This window comes from Corvus kubaryi, unplaced genomic scaffold (genome assembly GCF_017639235.1).
Source record: "Corvus kubaryi isolate FWS band 111438036 unplaced genomic scaffold, C.kubaryi_AGA036_p1.0 37382, whole genome shotgun sequence".
In the NCBI taxonomy this organism is placed as follows: domain Eukaryota; kingdom Metazoa; phylum Chordata; class Aves; order Passeriformes; family Corvidae; genus Corvus; species Corvus kubaryi.
The window spans coordinates 4,666,142-4,689,518 of NW_024581124.1; the positions used below are offsets into that span (position 1 = coordinate 4,666,142).

The 23,377-nt window shown below is 46.3% G+C and overlaps 1 protein-coding gene across 1 annotated transcript; it reads right to left on the reverse strand.

Annotated features, from left to right (window-relative positions):
* Positions 1 to 322: 322 nt before the first annotated feature.
* Positions 323 to 23,357, reverse strand: PTPN11 (protein tyrosine phosphatase non-receptor type 11). Its single transcript, XM_042034853.1, has 16 exons — positions 23,249 to 23,357; positions 18,931 to 19,053; positions 17,699 to 17,893; positions 16,476 to 16,668; positions 15,295 to 15,411; positions 14,704 to 14,817; positions 11,911 to 12,007; positions 11,353 to 11,432; positions 11,092 to 11,250; positions 8,155 to 8,286; positions 7,314 to 7,468; positions 6,631 to 6,698; positions 6,348 to 6,499; positions 4,247 to 4,359; positions 3,933 to 4,024; positions 323 to 3,620 (listed from the first exon to the last, which is right to left on the reverse strand). The coding sequence occupies exons 1-15, from the start codon at positions 23,260 to 23,262 to the stop codon at positions 3,955 to 3,957; spliced, it is 1,782 nt and encodes a 593-aa protein (XP_041890787.1). The 5' UTR covers positions 23,263 to 23,357; the 3' UTR covers positions 323 to 3,620; positions 3,933 to 3,954.
* Positions 23,358 to 23,377: the final 20 nt, after the last annotated feature.

Genomic DNA, 23,377 nt, shown 5'->3' on the forward strand with positions numbered 1-23,377 from the left:
CTCTGGGAATTCCATCCCAGTCCCTCCCCACTCTCCCAGGGAAGAATTCCTTCTCAATATCCCATCCTTGGTGCCTGCAGCTGGAGAACACAGGGACTGACAAACCATGGTTAGAAAATGATTTTTATTTGGTTTTTTTTTTTGCCTTTTTTGAATGCCTTTTTTTCCCTTTTTTTTTTTTTTTTTAATGGATTTTCTGCTGTTTACAGATATGGTTTATTCTTGATAACACAGCTTGGCAGCAATAAAAAAGAACAACCCCACTGCAACTGAGTTAAACCCCATAAATACCAGCCCAGAAAACAATGGACAACCACCACTATTTCTATACAGGAACTATTATTTAATGTCACATTTTGACAACTGTAAATGGGCTACAGACTGTGGGCAAAAGGCAAGAGGTGAAGTCTTTTTGAAACACCAGATGGAGAATAAACAGCTCATTTCTCAACATTTACATGATTCACATCAAATTGATGACATCCTAAATGTATTCCTTTTAAAGGATAGAAATTTTGCAATAAAATATTACATTTCATTTAATACTCTGGTACAATACTTCATACAGTGCAGGAAAAAAAAAATAAATGCAAGGCCTATTCCACCTAATAAGATCCTTTTTTATTAGTTTTTAGTACTGCAATTAAAAAAAAAATCACAGTAATGTCATAAATAAACAGGCTTGAAATTATTCATTACCTTTCACTATTGAAAAGGGAGAAATGAACAATTAATTTGAAATAATGGAGCTACGGGTAGAAAATCAAATCCTGACAACACATCTTAGTCCCAGCTGCAAATTTCCTCAGCCCTACAACGAAAAAAAGGGAACGGGTTGGATTCTTTTGTTAGCTGTGTCCTGGTTAATCGTGTCTCAAACACTTCTTTTAGGAGGAAAAAAGGCAAGTTTGGTCAGGATTAATAGAACCAATCAGGCCTAACAGGAATTAGCTGGAATTAAGGTTGATCTCTAAAACATCCAGTAAATGGAGTCTGCAGCAGATTCACCCTGGCATCGATCATTGTGCCTTGGCACTTGGGGTAAACTTCCCCCGTGCTACAAAGGCTTCTCTGAGAGAACCCTGGAGCCCTGCATCCCTTTCCCATCCCTGCTCCAGAACAAGCTCAGCCAGCACTGCTTCCACTGAATTCCCTACAACTGGGAATGCCGGAATCCCACATCCACCAATCTCCCCTGAACCAAAGGATGCTTCTCTTCGTTGCTTCATCTGTCAGAACCCCAAAGTGATTTGCTGGAATTGATGTAGGAAATAATTTAAGAACCCTCCCTGCCTCTGGTGACAGATTTTAGGGTGCAGGGGCTCCCCTTTGGTGCCCAATGCTGGTTCAGAAAGGAGAATTTATTCCTTTACCCACAATCTTTCAGATCCTGCTCCCCCCTCACTGACATTCCCCCACTGTGTGCTCCCCAGGATTCATACACATTCTGCAGCAAGAATTCCTGCTCCCAAGGAAAACAATTCCAAACCAACTCCTCCAGAGGCAGGTTCTGAACGAGGTCAGGAGGCAACGTTGTGCTGGCCATGGGCTGATTGCTGCTTACACAGGTCCAGCTTTTAAGACACTTCACATGAGCTGAGTGCAGAGAGCTGAGATTCCCTCAGGATCCTTCCCTCCTTTCTCCTGACTTTTCCCCTCCTGATTTCCCAGTATGGAGCAGAGCAGCTCCAGACCCCACTTGGGTGTGTCCCCACCTCGCTACAACCTCTGAAGCACAGAATTTGTCTCTGCACAGAGTTTGAGGCAAATATTAATTGCTCCATGCAAATCTCAACGCTTCCAAGTGATCCCTGTTCAGCAGGAGGGAGCTGGGAATAGGGACAGGACGGCAGGGGATGGAGAGCAGGAATTTCACTGCCAAATCACCCTATTTCTCTCTCCTCATCATCTATTCCAGTCTAGGAAGGGCACAAGGATTTAGGGCTAGAGCCTAAGGCCATGACAGTTGAACATGTTTAGGGTGTGCTGGTGACAGGAGTTCCAAAAAATCAAACCCCAAAGCCCCCGAAGACAAAAAGGACAAGAGGCCAAGGAAGAAAATCCTGCTCAACATTAACAAAGCACCTTCATTCAGTTCAAAACTGCTCAAATATTGGGATTTGCAAAGCACTCCGAGGACCAGGGAATGGAATCTCCCACTTCACCTCTCACAGAGCTGCAGTAATTACATTCCAGGCTCCAGCAGAATTCCACCAGGAAGGCCAATAACCCCATTCCAGCGGCCCTGTGCCCTGCACACACAGCTCAGGCATCCTGTGTGAGGGTGGGAATCATTCCTGAACACCACTGAAGTCACAGAGTGCCCCCAAAACCGGGGACAAGGTGCTGGGGAGACACCAAGCCCCGCTCCTTGGGCCTGGTCCTGCCATCCACGGCTTCAACAGGAGCTGCTGGTCCAGGCCACTGGAAGGAATTCCAGGCCAAGGGAAGGAATGAGTGGCAGCTCACCAGCTCTTCCCTGGGGAGCCTCTGGAAGAGGCTTTGTCTCCCTGACAACCACAAGTGGTTCCAGATGATTCTTCATGGGATTGGGACAGGAAGGTCCAGGCAGATCCCAAAGGCACTTGGGGTGGGACAGTGCCCCTGGTGCGGCCTCGCTGCTCCCTGTCCCACAAGGAATCCCGGGATCCCTCCTTCCCCACTAGCACAGAGCCTTCCTAAAAATCCAGGAGGCTCCTCCATAGCTTCCACCTCCCCAGCACAAGGGGAGGAAGGCTCCCTGACACCAACAGTGGGTTACTGGTCTCACTGGTTTTAACATCCTGCAACTTCTTAATTAATACCTGAATTCTGCCGGTTCAATCTCATTGAATTGAGCCTAAAGTCACCACAGAGTGTCCTCACAAAGAAGCCCCAGGTCACTGAGGCTCCTGAAGGACACTGGGAATTCCTATTCTGGGCAGAGATCACGGAAAAGAAACTTTGTTTGATGTAAGAGCAACTTTGCATAAATTCCTCCGAAATAGCCCATCCGGTCACGCAGCAAAATTGGAATCAAAGCCACCAATTATCACAAGAAAGCACCTTCATCTCAAGAACTGCTCACCCCAGGAAGCTCAGTCTGAGTTTGAAATGTATCAGGACTAATTTGATCATGCACTTGGTTCTATCCACGCTGGTGATCCACTGTTTTCCAACAATCCACATTGTTCCCAAAATCAGTGTTTTACATTTTAGTGTCACGGATTTATCCATGGTATTGCTCTCCCACCACCCACCGCCCACCCACTGCCCCCCAGAAACCCCACAACTGCTCAAATAAGGAAAAAAAAAACCAAAACAAACCCCACTAACAGCCATACTGTGAAACCAAAATACTATTTAAAAAAAACCCAAATGGATGACAGTCCAACAGTTTGCAGGATTCAAAACTGACTCTACAAAGTAATTGTCTACCTTGTAGAAAGGATTTCCTTTTATTTGGAAAACGAGCAATTGGAAATTGGAGAGAAGAGATAAAAACAATCTTTAGATGCTCTGAAGTTTTGCCTACTGAAGGATTAAAACCATAAAGAAAAAGGTACCAAGCCCTCAGAGCTCACTGGTCACGTGAAGCTTCTTCCATCTCTTTCTTGAACTTTTGAAAAACATTTTCATGTCTGAGAAAGGGGGGAAAAAAAAAAAAAGGAAGGATTATTTAGGAGGAAACCCAGCAGTTCTTTCTTATTCAGGCATTGTACAGAAGTGCTCTGTTTGGACTCAATAAATCTTAACTCAAAGTCTCAACCTTGGCTTAGAAACTGTGTGGGTGCTTTGGCAGTAGAAGGTGAGACTGTGTATAGGTGTCATTCAAATTAAATTAAAACTAGCTTTTGGAACTCAGGCACCCCGAGAGGGATAAATTCCAAGCATTTTGGGTATTGCTGGGTACATTTTGTCCCAAGCCAGGCTGGTCCCCTGGCCATACACACCTGGAAGGCTCTGAACATCTTCTCATCTGAAACTCTTCTGCTGTTGCATCAGCCCCACGTTTTCATATACTCTAGCACTATCTTCTCTCATTCTGAAATGAAATCAGGGTTATTTAGAGTCCCAACAATCTCACTTGAGACAAAAAAGAAATCCTATTGTACACACCACATAATTCAGGGACAATTAATTTTACTGGATTTATTTCAGAGCAAAGCCCAGGGCAACGGGGCAGGTTCTGGGGTAACTCAGCCTCGTTTGAGGTCTCTGAAGATGAGACAGAACAGCTCAAAACTGAGAGCAGGACTGAACTTACTCTGGACACGTTGGGGTTGGGGTGCAGGGGGGGAGAGGGCTCTGATCGCCGCTCGTCTGGTCCGATAACGAATATTTAATGTTTGTGTACTCGTGACCTTTCCTCTTGCTCTTCTGTGAAGCAAAACACACCACAAAAAGCCAGGTTTGGGGTTAATCCCAGCAAACAATCATTGAGACAGTGCAGCAATTCCAAGAGGAGATAACTACGGGTGGGTTTAGGTTTGTCTGCGAGGGGAGAGCTCAGTTCTGCAGGGAACACAGCACTGAGCACACCTAAAGCTTGGCTCAAGCTATCGCTGAGACAAAACCTGCAAATCCCCATTTTCCCCCATCCCACCACCTCCAGAGGAACACACCCAACCCTCTGAATGCACTCCATCCTCATTTCCTTGGCAGAAAACTCCCCACTTCATTCTTGAGCAGCCAGTGGGCTTCCCACTGACCTTATTTCCAGCTCGGAGCCGGGGCCAACGGAGCGACCCCGTTGTTTGCAGGAGCTCTAATGAAATAATATCTGAGCCCATTAGGTTTGATATAAAAAGCAGCCAAGCTGTTATTTGGATTCTGCACATATGCTCCAGGCTGCAGCCAATTTTGCTGGCACCCAGCTCCAGATCCTGCCAGGGAACTACGCCGGGAAAGAGACGGGATATGGATTTTTCCTTTTTTCCAGGCGTCCACAATGCCTGAAAACACCAAAACCTACAACGTAGAAATTCAAGTTTTGCACGGAATTGGGGTGTGGGGAGGGGGTTGTGGGTTTATTTGGGGGTTTTTTAATGCTCCAGCAAGTCCTGAGGCCTGACCTAATCTCACAGCAGAGGCTGGCGGAACCTCTGGGGAGTTCTGACTCCTGAATTCCCATGAAGAACATTCCTAGGATTGAAGCTTTTCCAAGATGGTCTCCTGAAACACGCTCAGAACTCACCCAGCTCGTTCTGGTGCTCCTGGTGATTCTTAAACCACTCTTAGCCAGCATTTAGCAAAGCTGTCCTGAGCTGTTTGTGGGAACACAGCTTGGGAAAAGTTTTGTTGAGCAAACCTGGATTTGCTTCAATGAATGAAGTCTGGGAGAGAAAGGTGGATTGGTGGACACATGGAATGCAGAATTTGTGGAATGGACCACAAAGACATTTTGCAGGAACCAGCTGATAAAGAGGAACTAACTCAGTACGTGGTGGGAAGTCCCTAGCAGGGAAAAAGGTATTAAAAAGAGTAAAAATATGGACTAATTAGCATAGAAAGCAAAAGGTACAAATCCCAACTGCTCCGAGGTCAGGGCAGGGAGCAGCAGGGACAGGGAGAAAACAGCAGCTCTTTATCACCAAACCAGGAAACTGCTGTAAAACCCCCCAGAACTGGAGCACAAGCAATTCCCTGAGCAGGAAGGGAGAGGGGAAGGTCTTGGGATGGTTGTCACCACATATTCCCAAACATTTCTGATCCCACCACGCTCCTGGAAGCGCTTTCTGTTGGATCACCATGCTCACCCCTTCATTTTCCACTCCAATAGATTGATTTCCTACCAATAAATTCCCAAATTGGAACTGGAGCGATCAGCATCTGATTTTCACCTTTCAGGAATGCAGGGAACAAGATTTGAAATCTCTTTAAAACACAAAGATCACAAGGTCCTGCTTTAATTAACAGACCCTTAACTTTTATTCTTCCTGCACAGGAAATTCGATAATAGGAAGGGAATTTGAGATCTGGGGGCAGGGCTGGGGACACGGAGGGTTTAGGAGAGGATTCCACCTCTCATTTTAAAGAGAAAATTCCACTTAGTAATCTATGGAGAGGATTCCACCCAATAATGTAAGGAGAAGATTCCACTTAATATTTTAGGGAGAGGATTCTGCCTAATTTAAGGAGAGGATTCCACCTAATAATTCAAAGAGAAAATTCCACTTAGTAATTTCAGGAGAGGATTCCACTTGATAATTTAATTAACTCCTAAGCATAATGAACTGAAATACAGGAGAGTGTTCACACCTTCAGCCCCAGCCCTCCCACAACATAATTCCTCCCAAAATCCCCCCCAGCGCTGCTCCCTGCTGGAATCCTGCCGGGTTCCTGTTGGATATTTGGGATGGACCCACCTGCTCCTCCTCGATCCTGCGCTGGAGGGTCTCGATGTAGTGCTGCACTGCCATGTAAATGAACCTGTACTGGGCCTCTGTCTGCACCATCCCTGAGCGCTGGGACCTCACCATCTGGATGGTCTTGGGGACATCGATGTCACAGTCCACTCCTGGGGACAACCATGGGAATGGGAAGAGCAGGAAAATCAACACGGTGAGGGTGGAGCTCACCTGAATCCTCCATCAGCATTCCCGGGGTGGATCCGTGAATAGGCAGGGAAATCAAGAGGGAGAAGGGTACCTTTCTCTCGGATGATGTCGATGAGGATATCAATGACAATGAAAGTTCCTGTTCGCCCAATCCCAGCACTGGAAGAAAGGGGAAAAAAAGGGAATTTAATTGTTTTGCTCTTTCTGAACGCACAGGAAAACCCCAGCCCAGGGAAGAGTCTGGCATTAGGAGACAGGAGGCTTCCAAATTACAGCCAGGGGCTTCCAAATTACAGCCAGAGTCAAACCACAGAGCCAAAAGTGAGCAGAGACCTCCTGGAAGGGACAGAAATCAGCACTTCTGTCCTTCAGTGTTTACAAACACCCCTGAATCAGAAAAAAACCATAAGGCCAGATGTAAAATTTCCTTGCCTAAAAAAGCATCTCTTTTATAAGCTGAGAACAGCCAAAAAGGAGAGAGCCTTCACAGGTAGGATGGGACACAGGAATTCCCATGATTCTGCACTTGAAATGCTCCAGCCAGGACTGGTCCAACCTTCTCATCCAACGGCAGAAATTCTCATTTATACAAAGTTCACACTCTGAAATCCCTTCCCAAGGGGATCCTGTGCCACCCACCTGGAATGTGACATTGTACAGACAGAAAACAAAGGGGATTCTGAGCAGCTCCCAGGGAAATTTGTCCTTTTTTGAAGGTCTCAGCTCCCCGGGCCAAAAGGAGGAGTAGCAGGAGGAGCCCAGCCCATCCCTCACCTGCAGTGGACCACCACAGGTCCTGCATCAGGAATGCTCTCCTGCTTGTGGTGCACCTCTTCCAGGAAATCCAGGACACCCCCGGGATCGCTGGGAACGCCGTGGTCGGGCCAGGTTCGGAAGTGGTACTGCCACACCGTCCTCTCCGTGTTCCCCTGCGAGGAAGAGGCCAGGACACGGAAACAAAAGCCTTCAGGTCCAAATCCAGCTCCAAAAGCATTTATGGGGCACAGCTGGGTCCGGTGGAGAGGGGACATATCCCAAATCCCACCTGAGCACAGCAGCCACGGCTTCACAACTCTGAAAGGAGGGAACGAGCCAGGGCCCTTCCTGGCCTGGCACCTCAGTCACTAAATCCCCTGATCTGCTTCTCCTCCCTGATCTGAACTGTTCCTTAACAAGAAGTGCCATTTCCATGCTGTTTCCTCACCTTTTTATCCCTTCCCTTAAGTGAATTTTCCACACCCTGGACCCACAAACAACTTAACCTTACCTTTCCTTTCCTCTTTCCTTTCCGTGCAATCATTTCCATGAGGGAGCAAATGCTTGGCTGGACTGAAGTGTCCTCAGTTAAAAGCATTACCCCTCCTTCCACATTCCCTCCAAGCTCTGCAGCAGTGCCTCTCCTGCCAAAAGCTGCTTAGGTAGGAGAATCTTCAATTATCCCAAGGGCAAAGAAAAAGATGGATGGAACCAAACGTGGAGCTTCAAGGAAAGCCAGGGCTCCATTTATTAATCTCTGATTGCTTTTATTGATTCCAGAGAAATGAGCTACTCCTGCCATTTTTCCTTTGGTGATCCACAAGCTGAACTAAAAGGACAGAGTTACTCTGGGACTCACCTGGCCAACTTTGGAAAGTTTCAGCTCTCTCAGGGTGTAATCGTGTGCTGCACTCTCCTTCACATTCCGGACACGCATCACTCCGTATTCCTTCAGGGAATATTCATCTGGCCAGTACTTGACACACTTACTCTGCAAGATTTCAAAATAAAAAATAAATTAAAAAAAAAAAAACCCCAACAACAACAACAAAAAAGGGAATAATCAGGCAGGAAAAAAAAAAAAAAGGCTGCTTTGCAAACTGGTGAACACAACCCTGAAGCTCTCATTTCAGAATCCACAGAGGACAAGCAGCTGACGAGGTAAAGAACATTTTAATGGGAAGTTTCTCCTCTCCATAACAAACACTGGATAATTTCAGACAGCTACAGGCCACATCTCCTCCTAGCACCTTTTGGGATATTTTATGCCTGGATATTTTCGAAACCTGGAGCTTCAAATCCTGTTTTTTACATCTCCTTCCATCCCTGGGTCTCAAAATACAGAATTCCAGCAGAATTCAGCCCCACAGGCTGTTCCACAGCCCAAACCCTACAGGCTGCAAAAGAAGCAAAGGTCAAAGGTATAAATCATTTCCAGCAGAAATAAAACTGGGATGCTTGCTTTTCCATGGCTTGGGGCAGGAAGGGCTGACACAGCTCTGATTCCATCACCAAAGAGGGTTCAGGCTCCTGCAAAGAGCAGTTCAGGGGTCTGTAGCATCTAAAATGCAGAGTTTTTGGTGTTGCTGCTTCTCCATCCAGATTATCTTTGCCCAGGGATAAATTCCATCCCCTGAGGAATGGATTTTCACCTGTCAGCACTTGGATTTGGCTCCCGGGACAGGTCAGGAAAGAGCAACTCCTGGGAATGCAGCAGCAAAGTAGAAATTGCTGTAGGAGTAGGCTCCAGCAAGAGCAAACACCAAGTCCTACAGAGCAATAGGGTCTATCTGCAGTTACTCTCAATATCCAGGAGAGAACACAGCACAGGGAAGCTCCTTCTGCCAGCCCAAGGCAGAGTAAGATGGTTGAACACATCCCACGTAGGCAACAAGATGCTGTCCTGCTATTTTTGCCCTCCTTTCCCTGTCACAAGGGGAGAAACTGAAGCAAATACCGCTGATTTCAGGGGTGCCAGCAGAAATAACTTGCAGTTTTTTTCAATGCAGAGCTCTGAGCACTTGGTAGAGCAAGTCTGAGCAGCAACGTGATGTTCAAATAAGCTTTGCTCTGCTGGAGGGGTTGCTGAACTGCCTCCAAACCCCACTCTTTTAATTTCTGAGGATTTGCTGCTTCTGCACTTTAAAGCACACCCAGGACTCAGTGCAGGGCTGGGATGTTCCACAGTTCCTCCCTTCCTCAGGCTATGAGCTCTTGGAGGCAGCTCTGCTGGAAAGGGTTCTCTCCTTCCTGCAAACTGCTTGGCCTGAGATAAAAAAAGCTTTGATTTGATATCAGGACTGGTATTTGCAATTTTTTACAAAGTGAAATAGGCATCAAAAAACAATCAAGGGTAAAGAAACAATAAGCAACACAGCACTGGTGAATTAATCTGGTATTAAAGTGTTTTCTCCAGCAAAAGGGCTGAGCAAACTTTGGGAAGAATAATGGAGAGACTGCAGAGGAGCAGAGGCCATCCAGGAGGTTCTTAAAAAAGAAATAACTTGAAGAAAGAAAGGTGTATTCAAGCCAGCTCTGCCAAAACAACTCTGTCATTTATTTCGGAGCCTCTCCCTCCTTCAGTGCATTCTCAGGAAGGAAACACAAATCCTGTCCCTTTATCAGGGTGATGAAGTGGCAGAACTTTACAAAGACTAGACAGAGATCCACAAGACAAAGTCAAAGAGTAAAAAAAAAAAAAAAAAAAAAAATCCACAAGACCAAGTCTAATGGCTCCAACAAACAGCAGCAGTGGCAGCTTTGGCACCTCAGTTAGGGAGAGAATCCTGTAAAATCTTCTGTTATTTGTCTTCAGTCCACACACACGAAGTTCCTGGGGGTGAGGAACCCCTGAAATCATTGGTCACCCCCAGAAAAACTTCAGGTTTTAATTGTATTTTTTTTCCCACAAGTGATGCTCCCCTAAAAACAGCTTTCCCTTCAGAAACCCATCATGGGAATACGGGAAAAGGGAAAAAGGTGGGCAGTGGCGTGTGGAAGAAGCAGAGAAACTTTAAAAGAAGAGGAGAGAGAACAGAAAGTGTTTATCAACCAGAAAAAAGATCAGAAGCAATAAATTCCAAAGGTAAATCCATACAATCCCCAGGAAGCTGTATGTGGCTGTTGCCAGGATATCAGCGTTCAGCTACTCCTATTCTTTCCTGCCTTGTGTCATTAGAAAGCAGAAACAAACTGAAATATCCCCAGGTTTGCCAGAGGCCAGGGAGCAAGACAAGATCCCTGTGCTCCAAAGGGAAATGGAGGGGTTTTGGGATATACCACTGCAGGGAAAATTCCTCTTTGAGAGCATTAAATCCTGCCAGAGCAGTTCCCAGGTAAGAAGCATTATCTCTATGTTCAGTCTTGTAATAATAAAATCCCCTAATTCTGCTTTTTTAAGGAGGTCCATGCAGGCTTGATGAGCTAAAATAAATGGCAAGACTTTAGCTCCAGGAGCAGGGAATTCTTTCCCTTCAAGCACACAGAATTCCTGCTTGGCCACATCTCCCATCCCAGTGCCTCCTTCCTTGAGTAAGCTGGAAATCCAGAGATTCACATTCAGCAGCTAAAACTTCAGCAGGCAATCCTTAAGGAAGGGAGGATTGATATGACAGGGATATATCCCCAATTCCCACAGGCACCAGTAAAAAAGGACCCTCGGCACCTTCCAGAGCTCCAAGGAATCTGGTGGACCACCAGATTCCAGCTATAAATCAATTTATCCCAGTCAGTTTAGTTCCTTACTTGCACTCAAATATCACAACCTTTCCCAAGGCCAGCTGGAGTCTGGCTTTACCTTTCCTCTTTCCACTTCTTTTGTGGTCATGACAATAACTCGGGAATTCTCCTGGAACACCATCCTCCAGAAATCATTCACCGTGTTCTGCAGGCAGCCTTGGGTAGCAATGTAGCTTTTTTTTGGCTTTGAGTTGTTGCACTTGGTTTCAAACTCAGGCTAGAGGGAGGAAAAAAAACCAACCAATTTAACAAATGGTGACAAGATTCCCTTGGATTTAGGGAAGAGAAGCCATGGGATGGGAGGTGGGAATACACTCACCATAATAATATTAGCATTGATATAGTCTGAGACAGGTTCATTGGGATCGCCGTCGTGGAGAACAACTCTAGTGTGATCAACTGCAAAAATGGATGTTAATTAACTATCTAACTCAGTAAATTAGTGATTAGAACATTCCAAATTGTCTCTTTTGCTTCCTTTAAAGTGGCCATGACCAGCTGGACCAAAACACATCCATGTCCTGGGAATTCAGGAACACAGGGACACTCCAACACTAAGGCAAGGCAAAGCTTTGGGATTCGCACGTCGCAGTTTTGCCCCCCAAATTAATCCTCTTAAACTGAAGCATTGCAGCCTGTTGAGCAACAGCTGAGGGATATGAGGCTTTTAAATGAAAGCTGAAGATAAAAAGCAATATTACAAATATCCACAAAGTGCAAATGTTTGAACCCAAACTGGAAATCACGGGATAATCCTGATAAGAGGGGAAATTATCATTAAAGAGAAGCCAAAGCCCAGTGGTGCTTAATTAACCCTGTATTAATGAGGGAAATAAACCAGAGGAACATTAAATGGCAATGAAGGATCAATACTCACAGGGTAAAATGTTTTTGTATCTATTTTTGTTCTTGTTTTCCTGGCGCTGCCCTTCCTTGCGGCTGTAGAGGAGTTTGCATTCCTGCTGCTGCAAGGTCTGAGGGGAGAGCACAGACAGGGGGGCTCAAAAGAAGCAGGATGGACTGGTCCATGCTCACAGCAATCCCTTCTCCCAGAGAAAAGGGAGGAGAGGGGCATTAGGTGACTACAAATGGGGTTATCCATAAATTGTCCCAGTGAAGGAACAACCCGGAGAGGGGATTTCTGGAACACAATGTCCCAGGGACAGCAGCAATTCCATACTTTCACAGCCATGCTGTTTCATGGCAAACCTCCCCACTCCCAAACCTCCCTTCTCCCAAAGCTCCCTGGAGCTGGAGGCACCAGGATCCCAATGTTTTGCTCCAAGTTTTTCTCCCCAAAGCAGTTCTGGCCCCACTAAAAGGAACACTCAGGGTTTGGAAGCTGCTCCCCTCATCATTCCCACCCTCCAGGCTCCTGCTTTTATTTAAAGCTTGGCACATTTGCTCCCTCCTGTCTCAGTCCGTTACTCCCTCACTTAATGACCTTAGATAATTAGGCTCATCCTAAAGCCAGGGAAAGCCAAAGAAATGTAAGAGGTACAAAGTTTCAAGCTTGTGACAAAGGACAGAAAATGGAATTTCCAAATGCACTGCCTGTGGAATTCCAGGCAAAAGGACTGAGAGCTAAACTTTCCCAGCAAGTTAAAGAATGGAAGCAATTAAATGTGTGGAAACCACATCTTCCTTCCTAGAGTTAATTATTATTGCTTGGAGCATCCCTGAGGAGAGATCCACGAGCAGCAGCGACTCCCAACAAGCCCATTCAGAGCTGGAACAACACAACCATAAATCTGGAATATCCTCCTCGATTTCGCTACAACACCCCAGCACTGAGCTCAGAAATAACCATTTTTCAGGAGGAAAAACATTACAAGGACTGTCAGCATTCCTGTCTGGTGGTTCCTGGGACAAGAGGCTCATTCCTGCCTGGAGACAAGTAATTTAAATCCACCATCTGGCCTGGCAGCTCCTGAACAGCACAGACAGGGATCCATGGACAACCTGGAGTGTGCTCCCCCCTCCTGCCACCACGGGGGACAGCTGGAGCTTCCCTGAGGGGAATGGAAAAGCAGGGCACTAAAACTGCTGGGAGAGGGCTTCATTCCCAAAAAAATGAGGGTTAATGCTGACCTCAGTGACAGCAGTGAAGAAGAAAAAGAAGTGCTATGTCTCTCACAGGTAAAATCCTTCTTTTATTTGCTTTTCCTCTAAGACTTTTCCTTCTGTAAGGAAAACACTTTGCTTCCAAGGCCCACTGAGAAATCCACTCCAAGACAGATTTCTTCAACGTGGACCAAGAGGTTGGGAAAGAACTGTGAATTCATAGCTCAGTTATGTTTTGCCAAACCAACAACCCCTTTCCACACACACGACCTCTGCTGACTTCCTTCCCTCTCCAGATGGAATTCTGGCCATTCTGACCATTCAGCAGCCCTGGATCAAGGACTCTCCCCTTTCTCTGGAAAGAAGAAGGAGAAAGCTTAATCCTCATTTTACCATTTCCCACTGCCATGACCTCACCATCTGATATTCCCCTCACACACCTCTGTGCTAATTCCTTCACTTTTCATGGATTTCTTTTCCTTCTCCTGGCAGTAACCAGAGCCCACTGGACAGCACATTTAGCTAATGGATATTTCTGATCAAAGAGGGGTTCCCCAAGGATGGTCACTTTGCAAATCCATCACTACTCAGGAAGTTGCTCAAACCAGCCTCGTACAGCCCAAACCAGCCTCTCTGGAGCTCCCTCAGCACTTCCCAGTTTCCTGTTGCCATCTGCTGGTGGAATTCCAGACTCCACTGGTGGTTATGTGTCTGTGAAGGTATAAACCAGTCCATCATATCCAGCCTGGAGTGTTCCAAGAGAGATTGGCTGGGGCTTGGAGCAACCTGGGATAGTGGAAGGTGTCCCTGCCCATGGCAGGGAGTGGGATGGGATGGGATGGGATTTAAGGTCCCTCACAATCCAAATCATTCCACTATCCCAGGTTGCTCCAAGCCCTGTCCAATCTGGCCTTGAATGCTTCCAGGGATGGGGCAGCCGCAGCTTCCCTGGGCAGAGTTTCTTCCAAATTCTGGAAGGATTTCTTCCTAATATCCCATCTAAACTTCTTCCAGTTCGAAGCCATTCCCCCTGTCCTGTCACTACATGCTCTTTCTGGAAGAAAATTAGAATTTTGCATGCAGAGAGAAATGAAACACCAAAACAAAACGAAATCTCCAGAAGTCCAAGGAATGCATATAATCCATGTTGCTCCATCCCAGAGCTTTCTACCATTTCCCAATGGCTTTAAGATCCCCAAAAACAAGTATCAAAAAGCCACAAGGACAAGGGCAATGGATTGACTGAGAAATGGAAGGTTCCCTAAAGAAATGGTTCCCAACTTCCCAAACCGCAGAAGGAATTGGACGGATTGTCCCGGTGGGACAAACACAGGGGTAACATGAGGCTCCCTCGTGGTAAGGAGGATATCCAGGAGGGATTGGATAAAAAGCACTCTGAGAATCAGGAAAAAAAGGCAAATATTTCAAGCCACGAGAGCAGAGCTGGCAAAACTTCAACCCCTGGAAATGGGAGCAAGAACAGGGATCTGAAGTGACGGAGAGGAGGAAATACCAGGAAGGCAGAACCCAACATGACTTTAGCAGCGTGAGACTGAACACTGCAGGAAACACTGGAGGAAACATTACTTGGAATGCAAGGAATCACCTCAAACTCTTCCCAGAAGCCCTGCTTGACTTTATCCGTGGTCTCTGCCAGTTTGCTGAGCTCCCTCACTCGGCTCTCGATCTCGGCAGCGTTGATCCGGGTGGTGTTCAGGGGCTGAGGGACACAGACCCCAAACAGCACAGGGTTAGCAGATCACAACCATGCAAAGACAATTCAAACACAAATCCCCTAAGCTAAAGATAATTTAATGAGAATTTTAGCATCCAGGCATCATTTTGGATGTCAGAACTTTGGAATTCAAGCGAAGGGCAGTGAGGAAGGGGATGGTGAACAGTTGCTTTTAAAGTCTCACAGTTCTTATTTAATACATTAAATTGTCTCATTTCTGGACTTGTTCTGCAATCCCTACAGACCAGGAAATTCTGCACTTCAGAGACAACACTCTATCCCTTCACAAACATAACAACAATTATTCCCATTTAAATGACTTTGTCACCCATTTCATCAAGTTTAATCCTTCACTTTTTGCCTCCGAAAAGATAAAGTCTTGCAGGAAGTGTGGAAAAGCTGCATTCCAACAACACATCCTGGAGGTGGCCAAGCTCAGGGGTGTCCTGTCCTTCCACTCACCTGTTTGAGTTGCAACACGGTGCCCAAAGTCTCCACCATGGGGTTCTTCTTGTAATGCTCCACCAGATCTGTCAGAGAGTCAAACTTCTCCCCTCCGCCAACGTCGTATTTGAGATCCTGGAAAGACAAATGCTCCTCAAAATCAATGCACTTCCCACCATCACAGCCCCTTCAGGCTGTGCCTTGCATCAGAAATAACCTTTCAAATGATGTGTAGAAAACTCTACTAAAATCCTTCTGCTGAAGGATAGAACTTCAATAAACAGAAACACAGACTCTTGGCAGGACATCCCCTTTTTTGCCATCTCCTTGAAAATCAGTTTATCTGCTTTTTTAGAGAGCTGATTCCCTCTGAACTGGGCTCCAGGCAGCTCAAGCAGATACTGAAGCCATGGGGTGAGAATCCAGGAATTAGGAATTTGAATTGATTTCCAAAATTCAGTGTATGATTGGGTCCTGACAGGCTGGTACTGCCTGGCACCACCCCGATTTTAAGGAAGCAAAGCCAAGTTATTTTCCTCAATGGCATAAATGCTAACTGCAAAAAGGAGAGGTTTTCTGGAAAAAATAAACATATTCTGGTAATTCAGCATTTACAGTCCTGGTGGACCATTTTTACCTCCAAACTACTTCTGTTACTTCATTTTAGGTGTTTTTATACAATTAATTCTTTTGGCACAACAGAAGTAAAAGAGAGTGACAAAAATGTGTGATTTTTTAAAAATCTATGATGATTTTTTAAATAGCAACCCATGGGCATATATTAAATACCAAAATTGTAATTTAATAGCAGTTCAGTGAAAAACAACCTTGTATTAAATTGAAGATTTAGATTTCAAGGCATTCCTTGGAGTGAACACTTATTTTCACAGACTGCTGATCCTCTATCAGGTGTAACTGCCCGAACTGACAGGAGAGAGACATCTGTGGATGAATCTCCATTTATCCAATCACTCCTATTTTGATAGAATCCATCCAGGAGGCTCCCTGAGCACAGCAAAGTGTGATTTGGGCCAGAAGGCCCTTGACAGGAGCCAGTCAGCCAAACAAAACCAATCCCTGCTGGAATTCTGAGGGCATCAGAGGAGTGAATTTGATCAGAGGGATGACCTGCAGCACCCCCAGGGAAAGGGGGAACGTATCCAGAGCTCCTGGGTCCATGGATTTCCTGCTTTTCCTACCTGGCAGTGGATCATGACGTGTGTCACCTTGGATTTGCCATCGTTGCTCTCTCCTTTGTCATCCCCCGTCCTCACGGAGAGGACAAAGTCCCCAGGGTGGCTCTGGCTCTCCCGCACCAGGAAACTCCCATGTTTTCCTTTCTCTGTCAAGAGTTTCTCAGCTTCTCTCCCAGAGAGATGTCCGTGAAACCACCTGGAAATAAAGGGACATAGAGGGTGACACCCTGCTTAGCATTCCAGCTGAATCCACTCGTTCCAGGTATTTGTTATAAAATTGAATCCCTTCTGTTCACTCAGCAGTGGCCAGGTCTAGGGAAAACCTCAGTTTGTAAAAATAATGAATAAAATAAACCTTGGAAGTGTCCAGGTGCACACCAGTGAGGACAGAAATGCTTCAAAGCACTTCCATGGAACTTCCTGCAAGCTTCCAGTGAAGCTTTGATCTGGATCCTTCACAACAATCCCAGTGGATTCCAGTACACACCAGGTCACACTGCAACCTTCCCCTCAGTCAAGGCATGCATTCTTCTTTCATTTCCTTCATGAAACTTTCCTGATAAACTTGTGGGAATTTCACACCTTTGAGACCTCACCCTTCTATCCCATTAGGAACTGGAGAGGATAATCCCAGCAGCCTCAATTCTTCAGGAAATAGGGCCAGAAAAGCATCAATCCTCCCCACCTCTGCTAAGACATTCCGAGGACTGAGAGAACTTGTTTGAGTATTTTTCCTTGTTTTTTTCACTTCTAGGAATACACTGGTTTAGTTCTGACCCCTGACATTTCCTCAAATCCAGAGTCTCAAATTCTCCTTATCAACCACGCTCCTCAGGAGTTTGAGGAATCTGAAGATTTGTATGGCCCTCACTTTCTAGGAAAAGCACACAAAGTTACACCCAGAAATACCCCTGGGAATTCCTTGCAGCAACAACAGCGCCAGGAGAACTTCTCCAATTAAACATTCTCCCAGTAAAAATAAAGGGAATTATGCCCTCTTCTTTAGTCCTGTCCCACCCAAGGCAGAATGCTGAAGGGAACAGCTTCTGAGGCTTGGATTGCTTCACCTTTAACCACATTTATTGATCTATTTTACAAGGAACCTCCCTGAAATGAATCCAAGGTTGTGGCCACCCTTTTCCCAGACGGAGGCTGAGCATTAAGAGGGATAAACAGGGCATGTGTTAAGAAGCACAAGGACATCGAGGTTCCACCACTTCTCTGACCTTTCTGATGTGGGGTCAGCACAGTTGAGGGGATATTTCAGCTCTATGACATCTCCATTCTTCTCCTTGAGCTGCCCATGGTGTTCCATGTAATACTGGACCAGCTCAGCCAGCGTGGCAAACTTCTCTCCCCCGTAGAGGTCATAGTAGTCACCTGTGTTCTGGATCTTGATGTGGGTGACAGCTCCAGTTCGTCTGAGATTTGAAAGAGAGGACAAAGAACCCCTTCCCGAGTCAGCTGATCAATCAATCAATCACTTTTACATTTGGTGATGCCTGAGGTGGAAAAATCCATACTCACAATTCCAGCACTGAACTATGGCAGAAGAGCTGAGCTACTGCCCCTCTGCTTCAGCTTCTCTGCCCACCAGCCAGGGGGAACAGGAAAACAATTCCGTGCTGGAGGGATCCTTGAAGGCAGCGTAAATCCTGCAGCCTCATGAGTCCCAGCAGAAATCCCACACAAAATTCCACACCCAAGCACAAGGGTGGAGGGTGAGAGGAGTTTGGCATTCTGGAGGGACCCATCAGAGCTGGTTTGCTCCTTTCTCCGGAATTCCCACCAGCTCCCGAGGTCTCTCCCTCAGGAAACATTTGCCTTTGCCTGCTGCCACAGTCTCTAATACGAAGGAAGAGCAGCTCCCTGCAGGAATCCCCTCCTGTGCTACAAGGCCCGTTATCTCACAAGTATCCAAGCAGCACAAACTCTTATCACCAATCCCACTTTTCCCTTTTCCTTTATCTACTTCCTCTTGCTGTCTTTTCCCCATCCCCACCACACAGTGTCAGGGGACAACTGTCACAGAAGGCCTATTTTGGAAGCTGAAAAAGCCACAGTTGCCCTTAAAAACTTGCTGACTTTTCCTGTGTGAGGAGAGTCTGGATTTCCTGCTGGATCACGAATTCCCAACACCTCTGCTGCTTTCAGCTGGTTATCAAATGAATTTGGAAAGGGCTAAAAGCAATGTTATTATCAACCTATTTCTGCTTCCCCTTAACTTTTTTGTCTGGCTGTAAAATCAGAATTTACTCCCCTCCAACCTAGAGCTGGGTAAAAGTATTTGAGGAGCTCTTTGGGGAAAATGGGAGAAAAAGAAGAGGGAGAGGTGAACGGCACTAAAAAGTGATCTGTGCATTCTTTCACCTCTTCCACAGAGTTCATCCACAGCTCTTTCCCCACAGGACAGCAGCAAATTAAGATCATTACCAAGACTGGAAAGATCCAAACTCACCTAACAGAGAGTGTGAAGTCTCCTGGGTTACTTTTGCTGGGCCGTGCCAGGAAGCTGCCATCGACTCCTCTTGTTAACAGCAGGTTTTCTGCCTCCACCCCAGTGATATTTGGATGAAACCATCTACAAGAGGTTAAAAATAAAGAATGTTAATAAATAAACAGCAGGTTTTCAGGGTTCACTCACGCAGAGTGATCTGACAGCTTCCAAACCGAGTTTTGTACCTAAATTAATAACATTTCCATTTGTTATTAATTCCATCTTGCAATTTTATATACTGCAATTTTTTTGTAAGCCCAAGGATTACACTTATCCACACCCTGACTGCTTGCATTAAAATGATATCAAAGGTACACAACATAAACACAGACCAGAAATGGTATTTCCTTACTCCAGGAAAACAGAGCACACAAAGAAACTGAAAGACAAACAGGAAAAATACCTAAAAATAACACAAAACATCCAAAGTGACACTTGACAACATTTTGAAGGTTAAAACCTGAACAAAACCTCATGGTTTAGGGCACAGCTGAGGGGGTCAGGAAGGAACTCCCCGTGTGGACAGCCCACTGCTCTTCCTCCCAGGAATGTGGAGCCGGGGTCGGATCTCTCCCGCTTAAATACAACCACAGAGGAATCTCCTATTGATCCTCACCACCCACAAACTGCCCTCAATGTCTATCCCAGAGCCCAGGCAGAGCTGGGGCTGGGCTGTGGCTAACAGCTCCATGTCCCCACCTCTGGCATTGACTTTGGAGACTTATTTGGAGCCACTCGGTGTCACCACTGCCTTTGCTCTTATCTGGAATTACCCATTTTTATTGCAGCCCCGAACGAGTTCTGGATGAAAGGACTTGGTGAGAATTTTAGAAGCCAGACCCTAAAAATAAACCATCAGAGCAGGGATGTGAGCACCCCAAGGTCGGCTCTGTCACCCTTGCACTTGGCAATTAAAAAATCACCTTTAATTTTCAGAGTTAAACGCTCGTTCTTGCGTGCAGAAAGAAGTCAGCCTGCTCCTCTTTGTACACCTCTGGGTTTTGCCAAAACACAGCAAAATATATTCAAAAAAAAACCTCCACAGTCGGGCTTGTCACAGAGAGAGGAGTGTTATATCCAGAAAAATTGAACAGCATTCCTGATCTTTCCTGATCCAGTCAGCATTTCAGGCTACATTGCTAAATCAGCAAAATATGAGAGCACAGGTCTAAATGTAGGGTTATTATTGCAATTGTTGTAGCAATTCCTTCTCTACTGAACAGTTGCCAATATTCCCACCAAAGCCTTATCCAGACCATTCTCTTCAGAAATGTTCTGGAGTTTAAGGGTTCCAGAAAATCCAGATCTCTAGCAAGTCATTCAAATGGGAATTAAGACCCATTTTAGAAGTAAATTGTGTGAACCTTATCGTGAATCTTGCTTTTTTCCCCCTCAGTAAATAATATTCTACTTGCACCACAAAAATCTAGTGAATAGTCCCCATCTTTCACTGAAGAACCACACAGAAAATACCAAATTTATGCACAGGACATGGAAAAAAACCATTCAAAAAATGTTACATTTATCTAATGATTATTCAAGGTCAAGGAAAGTTCTCACAAAAGAAACTGTGCAAGTATCAGTACCTGGGATGAACTGAACATTAAATAACACATTTCAGCCTACAACAGGTAGCCTGGAGAAGCTGGTAATATATTTACCATATTTACCACATTTCCACTCCCAAAATTTTACTTCCATTAGGAGAAAACAAAACAAACCCCGCCAAAAAATGTGCAGTAATAACTTGAACAGTTCACAAGCTTTTTAAATAGGCACAGGATTCAAGAGAAACCTCGGTAAGTTTTGGAGTTTACCTCAAAAAATATCTAAACAGACAGAGGAGAAATTATTTGGATTGGTTCTCCAGATTTATCATACTGACATTCCATAAACTTTCACCCATGGAATATCTTCTCTATCCCACCCTGAACCTGAAGGAAGTCGCTGTACATGAGCTGTAACAGTAAAGGAAAAATAATGGTTTATGTACAGAAGTGACTACAAACAACCTGTTCGTTAACCAGCATTTAAAGGAGAGGTTAAACACACGAGAGATGCTTTAAACCCCAAAATCTCCCTCCCATAAAATAATCCCAACATAAAGATGCTGAAAACCAAGTGCAGCAAAGCCAAGCTACACCTGGGAGGGTTTCTTGCACTTTATGTAACTCTGGTTCTGCTGGCGCCTTGTCCTCCTGCTCCCTCAGCTCCGTATTTTTGGCTTTGAGTAGGAAGCTGCATTTGTCAGCCACCCCAAATAGCAGAATGGGGGTGTCAGTGATCCCTGCCAGCGGTTCCGGCCGGGAGGACGATCCTCCTTGAAGTGCTGCCATCCCTCGTGCTCCCAACCTTGGGGCTGCGGCCCTTCCAAACTGGGAGGGGACAGCAAAGGGCCAGCACTCCCCAGTGACACCACCCCCCACCCAGGACCTGCTCTGACGCTTCCTTTTATAGGGATGGAATGCATTTTGGGCTTTTTATCCTGCTTTCCCTCCCCATCTCCGTGGGAGCAGGTGCAGAGCTGCCCCAGCCAAGGGCAGTAAATACAATCACAGAAGTCACCCAAACCCACGCTCTGCTCAAACCGGCTCCTCACCGTCCCTCCCGCTGCAATTCCCGCAGCCGGGGGCTTGGAATACACCGTTCCCAATCCATAATTAGTTCACAGCAAGGTGGAAATGTTGGGAAGAAAGTAACCAGTGAAATAGCAAGGTCTCATTTACAAAACTGAGGGGGTATCAGCAAAGCAAGGAATCTTCTGATGGGAAAAAAAATCATGGTGGAAAATCCATCCTTCCTACATTTATCCCTTTTTTTGTTGTCATGGTCCAGCAAAGACCAGCAGGATCTGTGCTCCCTAAGCGACACACTGCCAGCACATCTCTCTCTTCCCAAACAAAAAGAAATAAATCAATACAATTTTCCATGCTGTGATTGGGTTTTTTAATCACCTTTGCAAGAGCAGCAGAGATGAAATCGGTTCTGTCTCAGCTGTCACAACCACAGCACTGGGGATGTGCTGACGGGTACTTTAATTACTCCTATTTATAGGCTCATCAGTTGATATTTCCCATCTTTTCTTCAGCCTCCCTCACAAGTTACAATTTAGAGTTCTGAGCAGAGTAACAGAATTATTCCTGGCAAGGAGGAAGTTCACAATGTTTCCAAAAGGTAACTTGCAGCCTTGTTCCCAGTGTGAGCAGGGACATCCAGAAAATCCAACACAGACTAAAGATCCTCCACAGAGTTCAACAAGCCCCAAATCCAACTGTAAATGGCCATGGATTGAAACCAACCCATCCAGAATCACCATCTTGAGCAGAAGAAGAGAGAGGATAACTTATCCTTGGAGCAATTATAATTTAATAGGTATTGCTGATAGAGGTGAATCAATTGAAATTGTGGCTGCCTCATCCCTGGAAGTGTCCAAGGCCAGGTTGGACAGAGCTTGGAGCACCCTGGGATAGCAGAAGGTGTCTCTGCCCGTGGCAGGGGGTGGAATGGGATGATTTTTATGGTCCCTTCCAGCCTAAACCATTCTGGGATTCCATGAATCTCAGAATAGGTCTGTTTAAAAGGATAAACAGGTTTATACTTATTTCTGCGCCAATAATTCCTCTAAAGTTCAACATTCACCCAAACCTCTGAGCCCAAAAGGACACCAAATATTAAAAGGACAAATATTTAAATCTATTAAGGACAGTGAGAAGCTACAACAAAGAAATAGATTCGGCTGTTTCTCATCGTGCTTTAACAGTGCCACAAGGGTTTGAAATTAAAATGAATGCTGATAACCGACTAAGAGCGCAGGAACACTCCTTTTACAGCTGGGTCGTGTTTTAGGGTCGGTAAACCAGCGGTGCCAGCCCTCGATGGAACGCGAACCCCGGGCCTCGGTACCGAGCAGGTCCCACACACCAACAGCTCATCCCTCGGCTCCGGTGCTCCATGGGGACACGCACTTGAACCCCCCCAAACCGGGGACACCGGGGCAGCTCCGGCCGCCAGCGGGAGTCGGAGAGACTCTAACCCACCCGAACCCTCGACCCCGGGGAGATTCCCCGGGGAACGGGCGGGGAGCGGGATCCGGGAGCGGGGATATCCCCCCCGGGAACGGGCGGGGTGGGCGCTGCCGGGGTGGGTCGCGGGGGTCCTGCCCGCCCGCGGCGAGCAGCCCCATCCCCGCAGCCCCCGGGAGCGGGCGCGGAGGCGCCCCAGAAGCAGCGGCCCCTGCCCGCCGTCCTCCCCGCCGGCCCGGCCGCCGCTCCCGCCTCACCTCCGCGATGTCATCTTCCCCCGTGGCCCCGGCGGGTCGCGGTGCGCCGGCCCCCCCGCCCCGCCCGCCGCTCACATGGGGGTCCCGGCGGGGCCGCGGCCTTCGGGCGCTGCGGGGAGCGCGAACAAC

Excerpts from the sequence above, each read along its gene's own strand:
- PTPN11 (XM_042034853.1), bottom strand. Across the intron at positions 16,669-17,698 it reads GCTGACCCCACATCAGAAAG|GTGGTTTCACGGACATCTCT; the intron begins GTCAGAGAAGTG and ends CTTTATTTCCAG. Across the intron at positions 6,699-7,313 it reads CCTGTGGTGGTCCACTGCAG|TGCTGGGATTGGGCGAACAG; the intron begins GTGAGGGATGGG and ends CCTTTCTTCCAG.